The sequence below is a fragment of the Myxocyprinus asiaticus genome, chromosome 36, assembly GCF_019703515.2.
Source record: "Myxocyprinus asiaticus isolate MX2 ecotype Aquarium Trade chromosome 36, UBuf_Myxa_2, whole genome shotgun sequence".
NCBI lineage: Eukaryota > Metazoa > Chordata > Actinopteri > Cypriniformes > Catostomidae > Myxocyprinus > Myxocyprinus asiaticus.
Genome location: NC_059379.1, coordinates 31,332,260 through 31,349,395, shown reverse-complemented (window position 1 = coordinate 31,349,395; position 17,136 = coordinate 31,332,260). Strand labels below are relative to the sequence as shown.

Here is a 17,136-nt window from a genome sequence, read left to right as displayed (position 1 = left end):
TACCATTAAAATAATTTTTTTTTACAGTGCACATTTTTTGGATGCTGTGTCACGTTAAATGTAGTTTGAAACTTTAAAAAATGTGTCTCGAGACCCCTGCACTCTACTCCATCCAGTTGTCTTTGATCAGTTTACATAATTAAGCACATTTAATTAACCTTAATGCTGGGGCAGGGCAGGTACATAAGACAAATGAGGTTGAGAAACACAGTAAGAACCCATTAAAGAGAACTCCATTTGTAGGGGAGGGCATTTCGATTTTAAATTCGTCTGCAAAAGTGAACAAAACTCAGTTTACTCCAATTTCTAAATTGCCCTTTATGTCCAAGCTTTTAGATATTTTTCATATTTAAATATGTTTCAGTCCAGCATAAGTGTAGAGGTACACAGTACTGAATATGCCCTGTTGAAGGTCATCAATTAAATTATACTCTTCATGGATTCAGGCTCATGCGCTGTTTTAGTACTAGATCTTAGTGCTGCGCTTGACACTATTGACCTTAACATCCATCTCAACCACCTGGAGTCTATGGTCAGCATCCAGGTATTGGCTCTGCAGTGGTTTGCCTCCTATTTGAAAAACAGGAAATTTTCTGTAAACATAGGAAAGTTTTCATCATTGTCCGCCCCACTATTGTGTGGTGTCCCTCAAGGGTCCATTCTAGGCCCCTTACTCTTTCCCTCTACATGCTTCCTCTGTTTTTAAGAAGTACAACATATCTTATCACAGATATGCTGACGACGTACAGTTTTACCTTCCAGCTAAGTTAGATGTTAACTGTCCTTTTGAAAATCTCTTGTAGTGCATTGAAGATATTAAATGTTGGATGGCAAAAAAAATTTGCAGTTAAATGAAGGTAAAACTGAAGTGTTGATTTTAGGTTCCTCCGTGACATCTTCCATTCTAGAAGCCCAGCTGGGTTCTCTTTTCTTTAAATGTACAAAAGCATGTCAAAAGCCTCTGAGTGATTTTAGACTCTTCACTACTTTTTAATAAATAGATTAGTGCTGTAATTAAAGGAAGCTTCTTTCACCTCAGATCTATTGCAAAAATAAAAATTTTCTTTCAAGTAAAGATCTGGAAATCGTCATCCGTTCTTTAATTACACCAAGGCTAGATTATTGTAACTCGTTGTATATTGGCCTCCCTGAATCTGCTTTATTACGTTTACAACTAGTTTAAAATGCGGCAGCCAGGCTGTTAATGGTCGAAAAAGAGGGATCATATATCCCCTATTTTAGCATTTCTTCACTGGCTTCCTCTAAAGTTCAGGGTTGAGTTTAAAATCCTTCTCTTTGTGTATAAGTCACTCAGTGGATTCACGCCTCAATACATTAGTGACCTTCTTCTCTCTTCTTCTTCCCCTAGAGCACTCAGGTCCTCTGATTAACTTCTTTTGTATATGCCCCGTTGTCATTGTAAATCCAAAGGTGATCGGGCCTTTTCTGTAGCTGTGCCCAACCTTTGGAATGATCTCCTGTGACGAGGGCGTGGCCGGGCTGTGTGGGTGCATGGCCGGCCCTGAATCAGATGATCAGCAGGAGAGCGAGATAAAGGGGGCCGGAGACACCAGTTCAAGGGAGAGAGAGACGCATGCTGCCACGCTGCATGTGTGTGTTTGTTTTATATTGTTTTAAGTTGAGTTTTACCATTAAACTTTACGTTAACTGTTCAGCCAGTTCCCGTTTCCTCCTTGCCCAACCTTTACCTGTTACAGTGGTGCTGAAACCCAGGAGGGAGGAGGGATGCGCTGTCCTCGCCACTGCCATCTGGCAGGGGAGCAGCCGCGGCCATCTGCCTGGGGATGGAGGGGTTGCTGCCGGCCGCCGAGAGCTGGAGGAACCGCTGCCGTACGCTGAAGAAGGGTAGAAGCGGTTCCGTCCACCAGGGGTTGGAAGGCTCGCTGCTGTCCACTGGGGGAGGAACAAGCTGTCATCTGCCAGAAGGCGGAGGAGCAGTTGAGGACTGGGCAACGCCTACCCTCATCTCTCCCCCAGGTTCCCAGGAGGCGGGGTGGACCACTGGCTGACCACTGGGCAGCGTCTCCCCTCCAGAGATGAGTAAGTCAGTCCAGTGGCGCCCCAGCCTGAATTGGCGGGGGAGGAGTGTGACAAGAAGGAAGGCATAGCCAGGCCGTGAGTGTGCATGGCTGGCGCTGAATCAGATGTTCAGTGGGAGAGTGAGATAAAGGGGGGCCGGAGACGCCAGTTCGAGGGATAGAGAGGCGCACGTGGCCGTGCTGCATGTGTGTGTGTTTGTTTATGTTGTTTTATGTTGAGGTTCTCATTAAACTTTATGTTGACTGCTCCTTGCCCACCTTTACCTGTTACATCTCCCCTTTCATGTGAGGTCTGCTCCTTCCTTAGCTATTTTTAAATCTTCTCTTAAAACCTATTTTTATTCTCTAGCTTTTGATAATGTTTAAATATCAGGTTGTATTTTCCTGATTGTTGTACTTTTATGTGTTTCCATTGTGTATCAGGATTGTACAGCACTTTGGGTCAACCTCTGTTGTTTTTAAAAGTGCTTTATAAAAAATGTTGACTTGTCTTGATTCAATTTTCCTCAAAGAGTGACATAATGGCATGTAGCAGCTGTAGAGACCAAAGACCAAAGTGTATGATCAGCGAGATAGATAGAGGTGACCTTCTGAAAAGGACTGGGAAAGGGAGAGAGAGAGTGAGAGAGAGAGAGAGAGAGAGAGAGAGAGAGAGAGAGTGGGATGGAGTTTCAGCAGCTGAAAGATCTATTGAACGGCAGATAATGCAATGTACTTCTGCTATTGAGAGCCTCTTTATATAGCTTCACACCCACCTGCCAGACCCAGCCAGGCCTGAGAAGTGTCAAAATGGGGCAGACTTCACTGCGTTTGTCTAATGTTGGTGCTAAAGCTTATTTGTACCTTCCAACCCCTCCCCTAATCATCTGTTATCAACATATCTGGTCAGTTCTTGTTTATCTCACTTTCTCTCTCTCTCCAACTCAAACACTCACATAGACAAGGATGTAATAAAGGACATTAGAAGCATGTGGCCCTGTCAATCATCTCAGTATGTTCCTCTGTTCCACACTGTCCTCTGAATGGTGTCAAAGTACATGTGACCAAACAACAGAAGCAAGCCCCCTCTCTGTCACTCCACTAACTCTCTCTAATTCTCTCTGGAGGATCCAACAGATCATAAGTTAGTTTAAAGGGTTGCCTTGGCCTGTATGTGATCTTGGTGCAGTTAAACTCCTTAAAAATTTCTTGGGTGGATACAAGCACATTTTTCTAGACAGGACTGTCTGGTTTTGCCTGCCATAATTGTGTGAGTGAGTGACTGCAAAATGGTAGCGTCACACGGCTTGTTTCTTGGGCTTTTCATAGTTCTGCTCAGCACTGGAATGTTTAAGGATATTGTACAGGCTGAAGAGGGGCAGCAAACTGAGAAGGCAGAGGAGCTGGGGGGTTTGGATGTTACTGGAGATGAGGAAGAGGATGCATCTGATGACAAAGAGGGTGGAAACACATCTGAGGAGGTGGCTGATGGCACGGGAGAGGATGAAGAAGGAGATGTGGAAGGGGAAGAGGAAGAGGATGATGGAGAGGAAGGGGCAGCTCCTGCTGGTGAGGTAGAGGAAGGAGTGTCTGAGAAAGAGGAAGTGGTGGAGGAAAAGATTGAGAAGGAGGAAGGAGCCGCAGAGCAGGAGGAAGGAGCAGCAGAGGATGAGGAGATAGAGGAAGTAGCAGAGGAAGATGAGAAAAGAGAAGAAGCCATATATGATGAGAGGGAGGAAGAAGTAGAAGAGGAGGAGGAAGCAAAGGATGAGGAGGAGCAGACAGAAGCAGCAGCAGAGGAGGAGGAGGAAGAGGTGCAAGAAGCAACAGCAGAGGAAGAGGAAGCAGCACAACAGATAGAGGAGGAAGAAGCAGCAGAGGAGGTGGAGGAGGGAGCACCAGCTGAGCAAGAAGAGGAAGAGGTAAATGAGGAAGTGGTAGCTGCTGATGAGAATGAAGATAAAGAGGACACTGATGAGGAAGATAAGGAAGCAGATGAACAATCAGAGGATCTTGAACTGGTTGAGGAAAAAGAGGAGGCCAGTGAGACTGAGGAAGCTGAAGAGTCCGTAGATGGTGCTGCTGGAGATGACACTGAAGGTAATGACTAAATTAATTTTTCAATAGCCCACACAGAGAAACAACTCCCTCTTTATCTCTAGCCAGATTCTCATTACCATCCACACAATCCATACTGTAAATCAAGTGCTTTAACTTACAAATACTTTCAATTATTACATGCAGTTTAAGTCAGAGATAAAGGTTCAGCAGTGCACATTCTAGAGTATTAGAAACAAAACTTCTCTTTTTCGTGTTTAATTATTTGCAATAATCACTGGCTCTGTTTCAAAACCTAGTGAGTTACCTTGCTGTCTATTGCATACATATAAAGCTTCTTTCTAAATGCTGGATTACAAAGCACAGTTTAAACAGATTTTTGCCCTGATTTGCAGTTAGGCCGAGTCACCTCCAGTCTGCAGATTTTGGACCAGTCGGAGTTGACAGATTTCACAGAAAGTTGCATAGTTTATCATGGCTACAGACTGATTTCTTACTCTTAGACTATGATTCCATCCAGTCGGAGGATATCAAAGATGTTTGACATATTTGAGCTGACTATATAGGGAATCTCATGGTATACGATGCTCCACGACTCAAATCTGAAATCATACAATGAGCAGTCAATGGAAAGTGAGAGTGCGGGGTGACTAAGTTGAAGAAATGGACATGGCGAACTGGCAGTTAAAGTGAAGCTTAACTCTTAACACCACTCACCCCCAACTCACTTTGCAGTCTTTAAAGGCCATACTGGCCGCATCTTCCCACCCACAATCGCACCCAAATACATTTGGCCTGTGTCTTTTGTGATTCGGAACACAGAGTTGCAGCAACCATAACAGCACCGCTTCATGTTTTTTACATCTGATGCGGCTTCTTTGATGGAGGATGTGTTTCGGATCAGGTCTGTTTGACAGTCGGTCAGTCGTATGGTGTGTCATAGCCAGTTTTTATCTGTAGAAATTTACAAAGTCTGTAAATGTGTGATACAGAGTATTTTAGGATGTTCAGATATTAAAAGTTGTGTAGAGTAATCCAGCGTCATGCAAAAAGCATGTCTGTGCATCATACAAATAGCTCCTTGGGTGAAGTACATGAGACACGACTTACAATTGATTTCAATAGAGTTTAGTGTTAGCATGTTGCTAAGCTAACAACATGATAGTTTAATAATACTCTAGTAAAAATCGCACAATATTTGTTAAAATAATACATTTTTAATTATATTACATTTTAATTGATTCTTTCAATTGAAATCCATTACAAAAACATCTAGAGTTCTGGCAAACTAGCCGCAAACTTGCCACAAATTTGGTGCAGATTTGCCACTTATTATATTCATAAGTTTGCAGCTCTTCACTGGTAGTGGTGAACCTTTAAGGCTAGTCATGCCACTTTGCGGATGTTCGTAATGACTCCGGACAGCCTGTGGGATACTATTTTCTATGGATACAAGTACAGCTCCTATCTATTTTAATGGGAAAAGACCAAAATCTCTAAAACGGTTGGTAAAGATGATGATTGAACACTTTTCAAATCAAAAATCTGACGAAACTTTTATAAAAATTGTGCTTCTATAGCTCAGACCATGCCAAAAAAAAGCTATTTCTCAGGCTGCTCCAACTAATGCACATTTGTGTTCACAAGTAAACTGACTTCTCTATCAATAAGCTGATTGGCTCTTTTAACTGTAAAATGTGACTTCCATTCATACAGCCACCATATTCAGTGTTACGGTCTCTGATTCTATCTAGAATCTGTCCAAATGAAGTTATCTTGGAATCTTTTGGAACAGACTTTGCATTTGGAATGCACCTTTTGATGCCTACGTAGGCAGCTCACTAGGCTATGGAACAGAGCCACTGTCAGCTGTGGAAAGTCCTGTGTATACCCCACAGTGGGTCTGTGAAGGCAAACTTCAGCCCTAAAATAGCTTGCTATATCTTGACATATAAATGCTGTTATATTGAAATATTCCAACTGCTTTAAGTCCTTTCTAGTAGAATGCTTTTGACATGAACATAACACACAGCATATATATCACAGGGTATTGCATGTCAGGATGGCCCCTGGTGAATCTTAAGATACATTATATCCAAATCACCATGATAAAGTTACGGGCAGAGTGCAATTCAGTTGTAGCTGCCATGTCACATTGAACAAAGCAACAATATCTCAGTGACACACTCTCAACTGCCATCTAGCTTTTCTCTTATTACTATCAGATGAGTAATGGCCTTTAGATGTTTACTACCAAACGTAATAGCCATTAAATGGTCAAGGGAATTTATAAAAAATAATAATAATAATTATTATTTGCTGTTGATCATAATGTTGAGATCATACCCATATCATAAATCTATAGACTAATTATAGATCTATAATTGTGGTTATCTAATTATTATATTATTCATAAGAGACTCATAAGATGATTTAAAGACCCCATGAAAGCAGAATATGAGTTTTGTGAATTTTAGTCCACATTTGTTTGCTCTGTTGTTATGTCCCGCCCCAAATTCCTGTTTCAATAGAAAATATGTCACCACAGAAAAGAAAACTGTGCTCATTAAGTGATTTAATGGGGTCTTTAAGAACAAACTAATCTGAATATTGCTATTTACATTTAATTTGTTCACTTGTTTTCTAAAGCAATGTTTGTAAATTTACACTTGTAAAAGGAACACAAGTCACCCTTTGTGCATGTTCTGTCCTTACCCATTACTAATGAAGATCATTTGTTTATCCTCATCTTTCCCTCGCTCTGCTGTAGCTGCTGAGGAGGTAAATGTAGAGGAGGAAGAAGTACCCTCCACAGAAGATGCAGACTACTGCTCAGGCTCTTTCTGTAAACTTTGCTCTGTCTGTGAGGTAAACCACTCTACAATCCAGCAACATGTCATATAAGCAAAGTTCTGACAGCGCTTACATTACTGACATAAGAATTGACATACAGTACATTTGAAGGTCCTCTGTCTAGCCAGCAGTATAAATGAGTAATGTGTATATGAAATTTTTGTGTGAATTTGTGGCAGTATGGGCCAGTCATTGCAACTCCAGCTGTACAGGCAACTTGCCTGGTCAAATCAGTGAGAGCAGGCAACACTTTCTCCACAGATGACACATTCTTGTGCTCAAAGACAACTTGGCCAAGTACAACAGAATGCAGGAATCTCTAGATGCGGTTTTCAAAGTTTGAAACTATGCTTCACTTGACACAGCATCCTAAAAACACAGCGCTTATGACCAGAGATGCTGAAAACTAGCGAGACGCGACACAACCAAAGTGAGGCGCTCCAGAAGTAGGCCAATAATAGGGTTATGTTCAGTGATATGGAAATAAATAATAAAAACAAAAGAAATAATTTTGTTATTTTTACTTTTAAGTGTCTTTTTGTATTGTCTAAATGCTTTACTTGTCTGCTACCACAATATAATGTATGTAAATGATGTAATATATTTGAAATATATTATTATATTATTAATAATATATTATTATATTATTAATAATATATTACACTTATAAATATTTTAATGATTATATACTAAATTACCTTTCTCAGTAAAGATGGATATTTGCAATAAATTTGATCAATTAATCAGCACATTATGTAGTTAATTTGATTAAAAATCAGAATAAATTGACAGCCCTTGTAATTTTTAGTGGATGTATGAATTCGGTTCCTTTGAAGTTCACACAGGTGTCCACATGTGCAGATAATCATATAAAAGGGATAGTTCACCCAAAAATGAAAATTCTCTCATCATTTATTCACTCTCATGCCATCCCAGATGTGTATGACTTTCTTTCTTCTCCTGAACACAAATGAAGATTTGTAGAAGAATATTTCAGCTCTGTAGATCCATACAATGCAAGTGAATGGGTACTAAAATTTTAAAACTCCAAAAGCATATAAAGGCAGCATCAAAGTAATCCATAAGATTCTAGTGGTTAAATCTATATCTATATATGATAGTTGTGGGTGAGAAACAGATCAATATTTAAGTCCTTTTTCCTATAAATTCTCCTCCCTGCCCAGTAGATGGTGATATGAACTAAGAATGAGGATCGGCAAAAACAAAAGAAACAGAATGTGGAAGTGAAAGTGAGAGTGGAGATTTATGATAAAAAAGGACTTAAATATTGATATGTTTCTCACCCACACCTATTATATCGCTTTTGCATATAGATTTAACCACTGGAGTCTTATGGATTACTTTTATGCTGCCATTATGTGCTTTTGGAACTTCATAATTTTGGTACCCATTCACTTGCATTGTGAGGAACTACAGAGCTGAAATATTCTTCTAAAAATCTTTGTTTGTGTTCAGCAGAAGAAAAAAAAAGTCATACACATCTCGGATGGCTTGACGGTGAGTAAATGATGAGAGAATATTCATTTTTGGGTGAACTATTCATATAACTATGGACATGTTCCACTAACGTCTGACAACCAGAAAGTGTCCATATATTTTTCTTAAATTTGAACAGTATATGCATTGTTATTTAATAAAGTAAATCAAACTTCTTTTTGTGATACGTTTTGCTTAAAAAGAGTGTGTGGGGCCATTGTAGCTCCATTGCAGATAAAGCTCCCATAACATACAGTATGACAATTTCATAAAGTTTCCACCTCAGAAAGAATGAATGTTTCCATGCTGCTTCATATTTCTATTATGATCCTACTAACATGTCAAAATTCTATGCATCATTATCAAATACATTTAATGGAACACAGGTCCTTACTTCAATACTATAATATGCAGTAATGAGTAATAATATGCAGAATTAACTTGTTTAGGTCATTGAAAGTTTAAAATAACTACTTGACATACCACAGCCCCTACATACACACCGATCAGCCACAACATTAAAACTACCTGACTAATATTGTGTAGGTTCCCCTCATGCCACCAAAACAGCGCCAACCCGCCTCTCAGAATAGCATTCTGAGATATTCTTCTCACCACAATTGTACAGAGCGGTTATTTGAGTTACCGTAGACTTTGTAAGTTCAAACCAGTCTGGCCATTCTCTGTTGACCTCTCTCATCAACAAGGCATTTCTATCCACAGAACTGCCGCTCACTGGATGTTTTTTTGTTTTTGGCCCCATTCAGAGTAAATTCTAGAGACTGTTGTGAGTGAAAATCCCAGGAGATCAGCAGTTACAGAAATACTCAAACCAGCCCATCTGGCACCAACAATCATCCATGCGATTATCTAATCAGCCAATCGTGTGGCAGCAGTGCAGTGCATAAAATCATGCAGATACGGTTCAGGAGCTTCAGTTAATGTTCACATCAACCATCAGAATGGGGAATAAATGTGATCTCAGTGATTTGGACCGTGGCATGATTGTTGGTGCCAGACGGGCTGGTTTGAGTATTTCTGTAACTGCTGATCTCCTGGGATTTTCACACACAACAGTCTCTAGAATTTACTCTGAATGGTGACAAAAACAAAAAACATCCAGTGAGCAGCAGTTTTGTGGATGTAAATGCCTTGTTGATGAGAGAGGTCAACAGAGAATGGCCAGACTGGTTCGAACTGACAAAGTCTACGTTAACTCAGATAAGAATATAATCTCAGAATACTATTCTGAGATGCGGATTGGCACTGTCTTGGCGGCACGAGGGAGACCTACACAACATTAGGCTGGTGGTTTTAATGTTGTGGCTGATCAGCGTATGTTAAAGACTTTCACACAAGTGCACGTTTATGAAACCATCATAACATGTCACCATGACCATAATCAGTGCATGAGGTATTAATGTCACCCATTTTTAGCTCCTGCTAAACTCACTAGCATGACCCCATGAACTTGCTGAAATATAGTTTTGGTGTGTTCCCTTTCTGAGCTTTCCCAATAAAGAGATGAAGTGTTACTTACTACAGTCTGACTCTATCTTTGTCTGCCTCTCCTTTTCTCCTCTCAGCAGTGTGGTAGCTGTGACAAATGTCCCTGTGACGAGGGAGACACATCAGCACTCTGCCAACACTGTGAAGTAAGTGCAGTTCAATATGTAGAGTGAATTACTGTAAGAAAGCCAATTTAAAGGTCGACTTTCCATATAAAGTAAACACAAGTTTCAAAACACGATTTGTTTGTTTGAGTGGTCCAATGTGACAACTTCTGGCTCAACCAATGGCATGAGTTTGTTGTGGGATGAATTGTTTGACCCAACGAATTCTGGGATTTAAAATATATATATATATATATATATATATATATATATATATATATATATATATATATATATATATATTTTTGCAATTCCGTTTGGTGCCAATTGGCACAGAAACTCACTTTATTGGCTAAAATAATGCCAAATAAGTCATCCCTCCCTAAACTCAGGCCATTGGTTAATCCATTGTTATGTACAGCCCAGTCAAACAACTTAAACTTACAGATTAGGTTTGGTTAAGACATAAATATGCATTTTGAAATATGAAAATATAATGTACTAACTGAAATTGAGGAGCAACAGATGTGATCTTACTGTTTCGTTTCTGCTTCGACAGAATTGTTCGTACTGCTACTTTTGTCCTTTGATCTGTGAGACAGTCTGCCAGCCAGGTAGGATGCTTCAAACGTCAGTGAGACAAATGTTTGAACAACTGCACTAGTATTAACCACACCCTAAATGACTAAAATAGCATACCCACTCAAATACGGTAAAATAGAGCAATAAGATACTAGTGACTGTGAGGACTCTAATGCTCAGCTTTGAGGCCGTTATTGTCTTTATAAAATGGCAGAAACAACAATATAATAAAAGACACCAATGTTCGTTAAAACTGAACTGAACACAAACGCAAATGTCATGTGTAGAATTAAAAAAGTGGCACCTTTGCTGTCATTTTCCGAGTACATTAAACCAGGCATGACGTGTCCAGAGTAAATTACATAATGCTAATTTTATTGACAGAATCTATTAAGGTATTCAAATATACATAAAAATGTGATTCACACAAAACACCTGTTCTATGATAAACATGTTCTCAATTACTGAGTTCAGAGTCATTTTGTTATTTTTTTCTGGGGCTTTAAGTAAAAAATGCCATGTGGTGCAAACGTCCAGGCTCAGTCAATGTGGCAATGTGTTGTCTTGTGACAAAAAAAAAAAAATAAATAAAAAAAATAAATAAATAAATAAATAAAAAGTAATACAGAGAGGACCCCTATAGATGGTCAAGACTGTGAGTGAGGTTTTACATATATATTAGGGGTGTAACGGTACATGTATTCATCCCGAACCGTCACGGTACTGACGTCACGGTTCGGTGCATGCAGTCAGACAAAGAATACATCTGAGTCAGTCACAGGCGATCCACACTCCAATCCAGAAGGGGGCGCACGCGGTAATGCTAATTTGCTAACCGCCACAACAGGAAAAAGAGCAGAAGAAGAAGAGACCATCTACGCACCAACCCAAAACAAGGCTGCATGCTAGGTAGGACGCGTCCTTTGAAGGCTGCAGTATACCGAGTGTCCTGCTTTAAACAAATCTCGTTTAAACGAGACCGCCTTCGTAGGACAAACGGAACGTATCATGGTTGTTATGACAGCACGCCACTCTTAAACAAGCGTTAGCGATTTGAGTGAGAAGGAAACAAAGTCCCTCTGGAAGGGAATGCATGAGGTACATTTTAGGAGAGTTATAATGATGTAAAGAGAAAAGAAAATAGATTTTACAGGTGTACTTTTATATATTAATAGAATTATACATATTATATACTCTGCTCCCATCTACTGAGGTACTTCAACTTGGGAATTAACATTACTTGCGTTTGAACATCATGTTTACAGGCAAATCGGCGTTATTCTTTTAGACATTTCCGTTGAAGCAAAGAATTGTGGGTTATGAGCGCCCACGAAGGATACACCTCATGCATCCTCCGAATTCCCATGAAAGAAGGTCGCATTCGAAGGCTGCATTTGAAGTGTCCTACTCGCTTTTATGAAACGAGACAGCTTCGATGACGTATGCGACAACCGGAGGACGCATCCTTCCAAACGAGACGCAGCCCAAGAATGGCTTCTCCTAATGCACAAGTTTTATTTTTCATTAATCTATTTATTTTGTACTTTTATAACACAAGAGATGCATTTCAGTTTTGTAGCTGATTGTGACCAAATACCTTTTGTTTTTTATCAGCCCTACAAAAAAATATGAAATATGCAAGAGTGCATTCTGTTTACTGCTTAGTGCTTAATACACTAAAGGAGGCTGTACTGTACCAACTACCTCAGGTGGTACTAAATGCCGCTAGGTGGAACAAACTGTAATTTGCATTACTGTCTGTTCAAAATAAATGAAAAGAAACCTAGCATTTGGGATTTGTTGCTTTTTCCTGTTGTACCGAACTTGTATCGAACCGTGACCCCAAAATCGAGATCAGATAATTTGACATTTTAATGAAAAGGTACATCTTGTTCAGGTCATATGGAGTAACCCTAAAAAACCTTGATATTCTTGACTAAAAAAAAATCATGACCTTTGTATAAAAAAAAAAAAAAATTATATATATATATATATATATATATATATATTATATATATACACATATATATATATAATTTACCTTGAAAAATATGTTTGAAAACATTTTTGAAAATAATGATAAAGTTGTGTACACTTTCTTGTCTTCAAGGTTCAATGAAAGTGTTTTAATATCTTTTAATTGATGGTTACACCACATTAAATTTTTAAAGTCATTAAATTTATATTACTTACATTTATTTTATGTTTTACAAAAAATTATCATACCAAATTAGACACAAAGTTTACATTTCTATGAAACTGAACTTTTAAAATTACAAACTTAAAAAAATCTGTTTTAAACTAAAAATGTAAATGATTTCTCATTTTTATCACCTCAGACATATCTATCAATGACCCATAGCAATGATCAATAATAAAAACACAGTAATTGTGTGAACTTCACACCAACTGAAATCCAGTTTCAACTACAGTTGTGCTCAAAAGTTTGCATAACCTTGGAGAATTGGTAATATATGTACCCTTTTTTAAAGAAAACATGAGAGAGCAGGCAAAACACATTTCTTTTATTTCTTATGGGATTCATATTCAACTGTAGGTTATAACAGAATGCCACAATAATAAAACAAAACATGGCAACAAAGAAAAAAATTAAATGACCCCTGTTCAAATGTCTGCATACCCTTAGTTCTTAATACTGTGTATTGCCCCCTTTAGCATCAATGACAGCGTGCAGTCTTTTGTAATAGTTGTCTATGAGGCCCAAAATCTTTCAGGTGGTATAGCTGCCCATTCGTCTTGGCAAAATGCCTCCAGGTCATGCAAAGTCTTTGGTCATCTTGCATGAACCACACCTTTGAGATCTCCCCAGAGTGGCTCGATGATATTAAGGTCAGGAGACTGTGATGGCCACTCCAGAACCTTCAACTTTTTCTGCTGTAATCACTGGAGGGTCAACTTGGTCTCGTGCTTAGGGTCATTGTCGTGCTGGAAAGTCCAAGAATGTCCCATGTGCAGCTTTCGTGCAGAAGAATGCAAATTGTCTGCCAGTATTTTCTGATAACATGCTGCATTCATCTTGCCATCAATTTTCACAAGATTCCCTGTGCCTTATGAGCTCACACCACCCCAAAACATCAGTGAGCCACCACCATACTTCACAGTGGAGATGGTATTCTTTTCACTATAGGCCTTGTTGACCCCTCTCCAAACATAGCGCTTATGGTTGTGACCATAAAGCTCTATTTTGGTCTCGTCACTCCAAATTACAGTGTGCCAGAAGCTGTGAGGCGTGTCAAGGTGTTGTCATGCATATTGTAACCGGGCTGTTTTGTGGCATTGGTGCAGTAAAGGCTTCTTTCTGGCAACTCGACCATGAAGCTCATTTTTGTTCAAGTATCGTCGTATTGTGCTCCTTGAAACAACCACACCTTCTTTTTCCAGAGCAGCCTGTATTTCTCCTGAGGTTACCTGTGGGTTTTTCTTTGTATCCCGAACAATTCTTCTGGCAGTTGTGGCTGAAATCTTTCTTTGTCTACCTGACCTTGGCTTGGTATCAAGAGATCCCCAAATTTTCCACTTCTTAATAAGTGATTGAACAGTACTTACTGGCATTTTCAAGGCTTTGGATATCTTTTTATATCCTTTTCCATCTTTATAAAGTTCCATTACCTTGTTACACAGGTCTTTTGACAGTTCTTTTCTGCTCCCCATAACTCAGTATCTAGCCTGCTCAGTGCACCCACGTGAGAGCTAACAAACTCATTGACTATTTATACACAGACACTAACTGAAATTTTAAAAGCCACAGGTGTGGGAAATTAACCTTTAATTGCCATTTAAACCTGTGTGTGTGTCTGTAACAAGGCCAAACATTCAAGGGTATGTAAACTTTTGATCAGGGCCATTTGGGTGATTTCTGTTATCATTATGATTTAAAAAGGAGCCAAACAACTATGTGATAGTAAATGGCTTCATATGATCACTATCCTTAAATAAAAGACAGTTTTTCTTTGCATGATCAGTCATATTTTCAAAATCAATGCCAAAATTTCACAATTTCTACCACGGTATGCAAACTTTTGAGCACAACTGTATATGCAAATGTACAGAAAAAGGTCATCTTTAATTTCAAAACACTCATGATGCAACACACTGAAAGAACAGAGCTCTTGGATGTAGGAGGCAAAATGGCCTTAAAGGTGCACTCAGTTTTCTTTTCCTTATTAAAAAGTTTTACTCCTAAAGAAATGAATAGTAATTTTGAAACACATGTATAAAATCATGACCACTCGCTTGAGATAAAGACTCCAGTCATATCAGTAACTTTGTCAAAGCTGTTTTATTTTACATTGAGAGGGTCCCCTCATGGGGGCTGCCATGTGAGAATCACATGACCAGCCGAATAGTACCGAATAGTAATACTTGCTTAATCTCAGTAACCGCCCTATTATTGGACACTTTCACTCATGGTTTAAATTAATCATGGCTAACTGTGAACAATAATTCAGTCTGTTCCTCGCCATATGCTATTGTATTTAGGACAGCTGAAACACACTAAGTGTGAAATCACAGCATCATGAGAAAATATTTGATGAAATATATTCATATCTTAATGGAAATTTGCTTTTGAAAGCAATAAGGCTGTACAAGGCTATATTGTGAATAAATCACGGTTGCTTTTATCCATGACTATATTCACAATATAGCTTGGCCTCTTATACTTACTGCATAATTATGAACTATTACTCATTTAGTATAGAAGACTTTATATACTGATAGTCTGAAATAAAATGTATGCATCTCAAAACATTAATACAATGACTTTCCAAGTAGTGAATTTTTAAAAAAGCGTTTTAATACTCACTCTCCTGCTTAGCTAAAATGTCAACCAGTTTCAAAGATTTGGAAAATGATATATGCAATAATAATACATAATATAATACACTTTAAACTGATCCAAATACCTAATCTTTCACCCCAATATATTTTATAAGATTGCTTTTCATCTTTTTGAATGATTTTCTTGAACCATGTTTGACTTTTGTTTGGTTTTAGGCGGAATTCTTGACATAGTGAGCGGTTCTCTCTACAAGTAAGCATGAAAAATCCACCCAACACCCTAATTTCTTTGCAGAACGATCATGTTATAATTTATATTTATAACTTTATCAGTGTAGTTTAATACTGTTGACTCATTCCCTCCTCTCTTTTTGTTCTTCTCACCTCCTCTGTGCTTGTCCTCCACATCACCTCACAGGACTGTGAGCACATTACTCTGAATACTCTTCACAGAACAGCGGAACTACAGACTAGAAGTCAAACCATTCATTTGTAGGCCTATCGGAAGTTCAGTTGGGAAGATCTTGGAAATTTTGCTTTGTGTCCAACCTTGGGAGGGAACTTGGACAACCTAATCCTAGATATAACTAGGGAACTTTCCCAGGACTTTAATGTTTACCATTTAAAAGCACTTTAATGGTGACTTTACAGACTGAATCAGTAAAAACTAAATATGAATATTCAGTTTAATTGTTGTCATTTATAATAGAGATCTGTGTTTACAGACCAACAATATAGAAATGCAGAAAAAATTTTCAGTTCAATCTCAATTTCCAAGAATTTATGTCAATGGTGTATGTACTGTATATAACTGTACTTCAAATCATATAATGTCATACTGGTTACTGGTTTCAGATTAAGCTATTCCTATCTAAATAAATGGGTTTCATTTGGGATTGTGTGTCAATCTAAATAAATACATACTTCATATTATATATACAAAACAGAAAGCCTCCATTTTTAACAAAGAAACTGGATAAATTTAGAACATTTTTGCAGGTTTGGATAGTTAGAAAAGCACTTTTCCTAAATTCCACATATTCAAGTTTAATTTAATAAAGTATGCATTTTTAAATAAAATATAGCAATATAGACTTAAACTCTTCTTTGATACAGTACTTATAAGTATTTACATCACAGTGTCACCATATTAACAACATTTCTAACCCTAATGAAATTAGTGAGACAAACCTCTCAGTTACATATGTAACCTTGGTTCCCAGAGGGGAACGAGACGTTGCGTATGATCACTATGGGACAACGTCCGAGTGTCACATGGTCTGAAGCCCTTATACAATCACACCAATTTATTGGCTGATGGCGCTTAAGCAATGCCCCCTAGGGATCTACATCACGGGCTCCATAAAGGCACTCGCTTCTGCGGCATCGAGTCAGAATTTCTGCAAAAGGCACGAGCATATGCAGCTGCCAAAGAGTATGGTCTCATTCCCCTCAGGGAACCAAGGTTACGTATGTAACCAAGACGTTCCCTTTCGTGGAACTCAAGCTGCATATGATCGCTATGGGAATGAAATACATTCACGCCATGCGAACAATAGCTGGCAACTGTCTTAAGCCCATGTGGAAAGAATATAGTGGCGCACACACGAGCTAAAGCATCTGAATAAAAGGAATTATGAATTTACTCCTGTTCCAACAGAGAGAACTTGGGAAGCAGGAGTCAAACCCTTGTC

At 38.6% G+C, this 17,136-nt stretch overlaps 1 protein-coding gene across 2 annotated transcripts; it reads left to right on the top strand.

Annotated features, from left to right (window-relative positions):
- Nucleotides 1–140: 140 nt before the first annotated feature.
- On the top strand, nt 141–16,384 carry LOC127427403 (cilia- and flagella-associated protein 251-like). 2 transcript variants are annotated; one of them, XM_051675000.1, is made up of 6 exons: nt 141–4,139; nt 6,868–6,965; nt 10,037–10,102; nt 10,620–10,674; nt 15,659–15,695; nt 15,861–16,384. In XM_051675000.1, exons 1-6 carry the CDS (start codon nt 3,329–3,331, stop codon nt 15,880–15,882), a joined length of 1,089 nt encoding a protein of 362 aa, XP_051530960.1. In that variant the 5' UTR covers nt 141–3,328; the 3' UTR covers nt 15,883–16,384. The 2 variants fall into 2 exon arrangements, with proteins under 2 accessions (XP_051530960.1, XP_051530959.1); XM_051674999.1 differs by having other exon boundaries at nt 144–4,139; nt 10,034–10,102; nt 15,861–16,382.
- The last annotated feature ends 752 nt before the right edge of the window (nt 16,385–17,136 follow it).

What these genes read in the sequence shown, in the direction of transcription:
- LOC127427403 (XM_051674999.1), top strand. Translation starts at nt 3,329, where the DNA reads ATGGTAGCGTCACACGGCTTGTTTCTTGGGCTTTTCATAGTTCTGCTC. An exon ending in TGCTGGAGATGACACTGAAG is followed by an intron (nt 4,140 to 6,867) that starts GTAATGACTAAA and finishes GCTCTGCTGTAG; the next exon opens with CTGCTGAGGAGGTAAATGTA. An exon ending in CACTCTGCCAACACTGTGAA is followed by an intron (nt 10,103 to 10,619) that starts GTAAGTGCAGTT and finishes CTGCTTCGACAG; the next exon opens with AATTGTTCGTACTGCTACTT.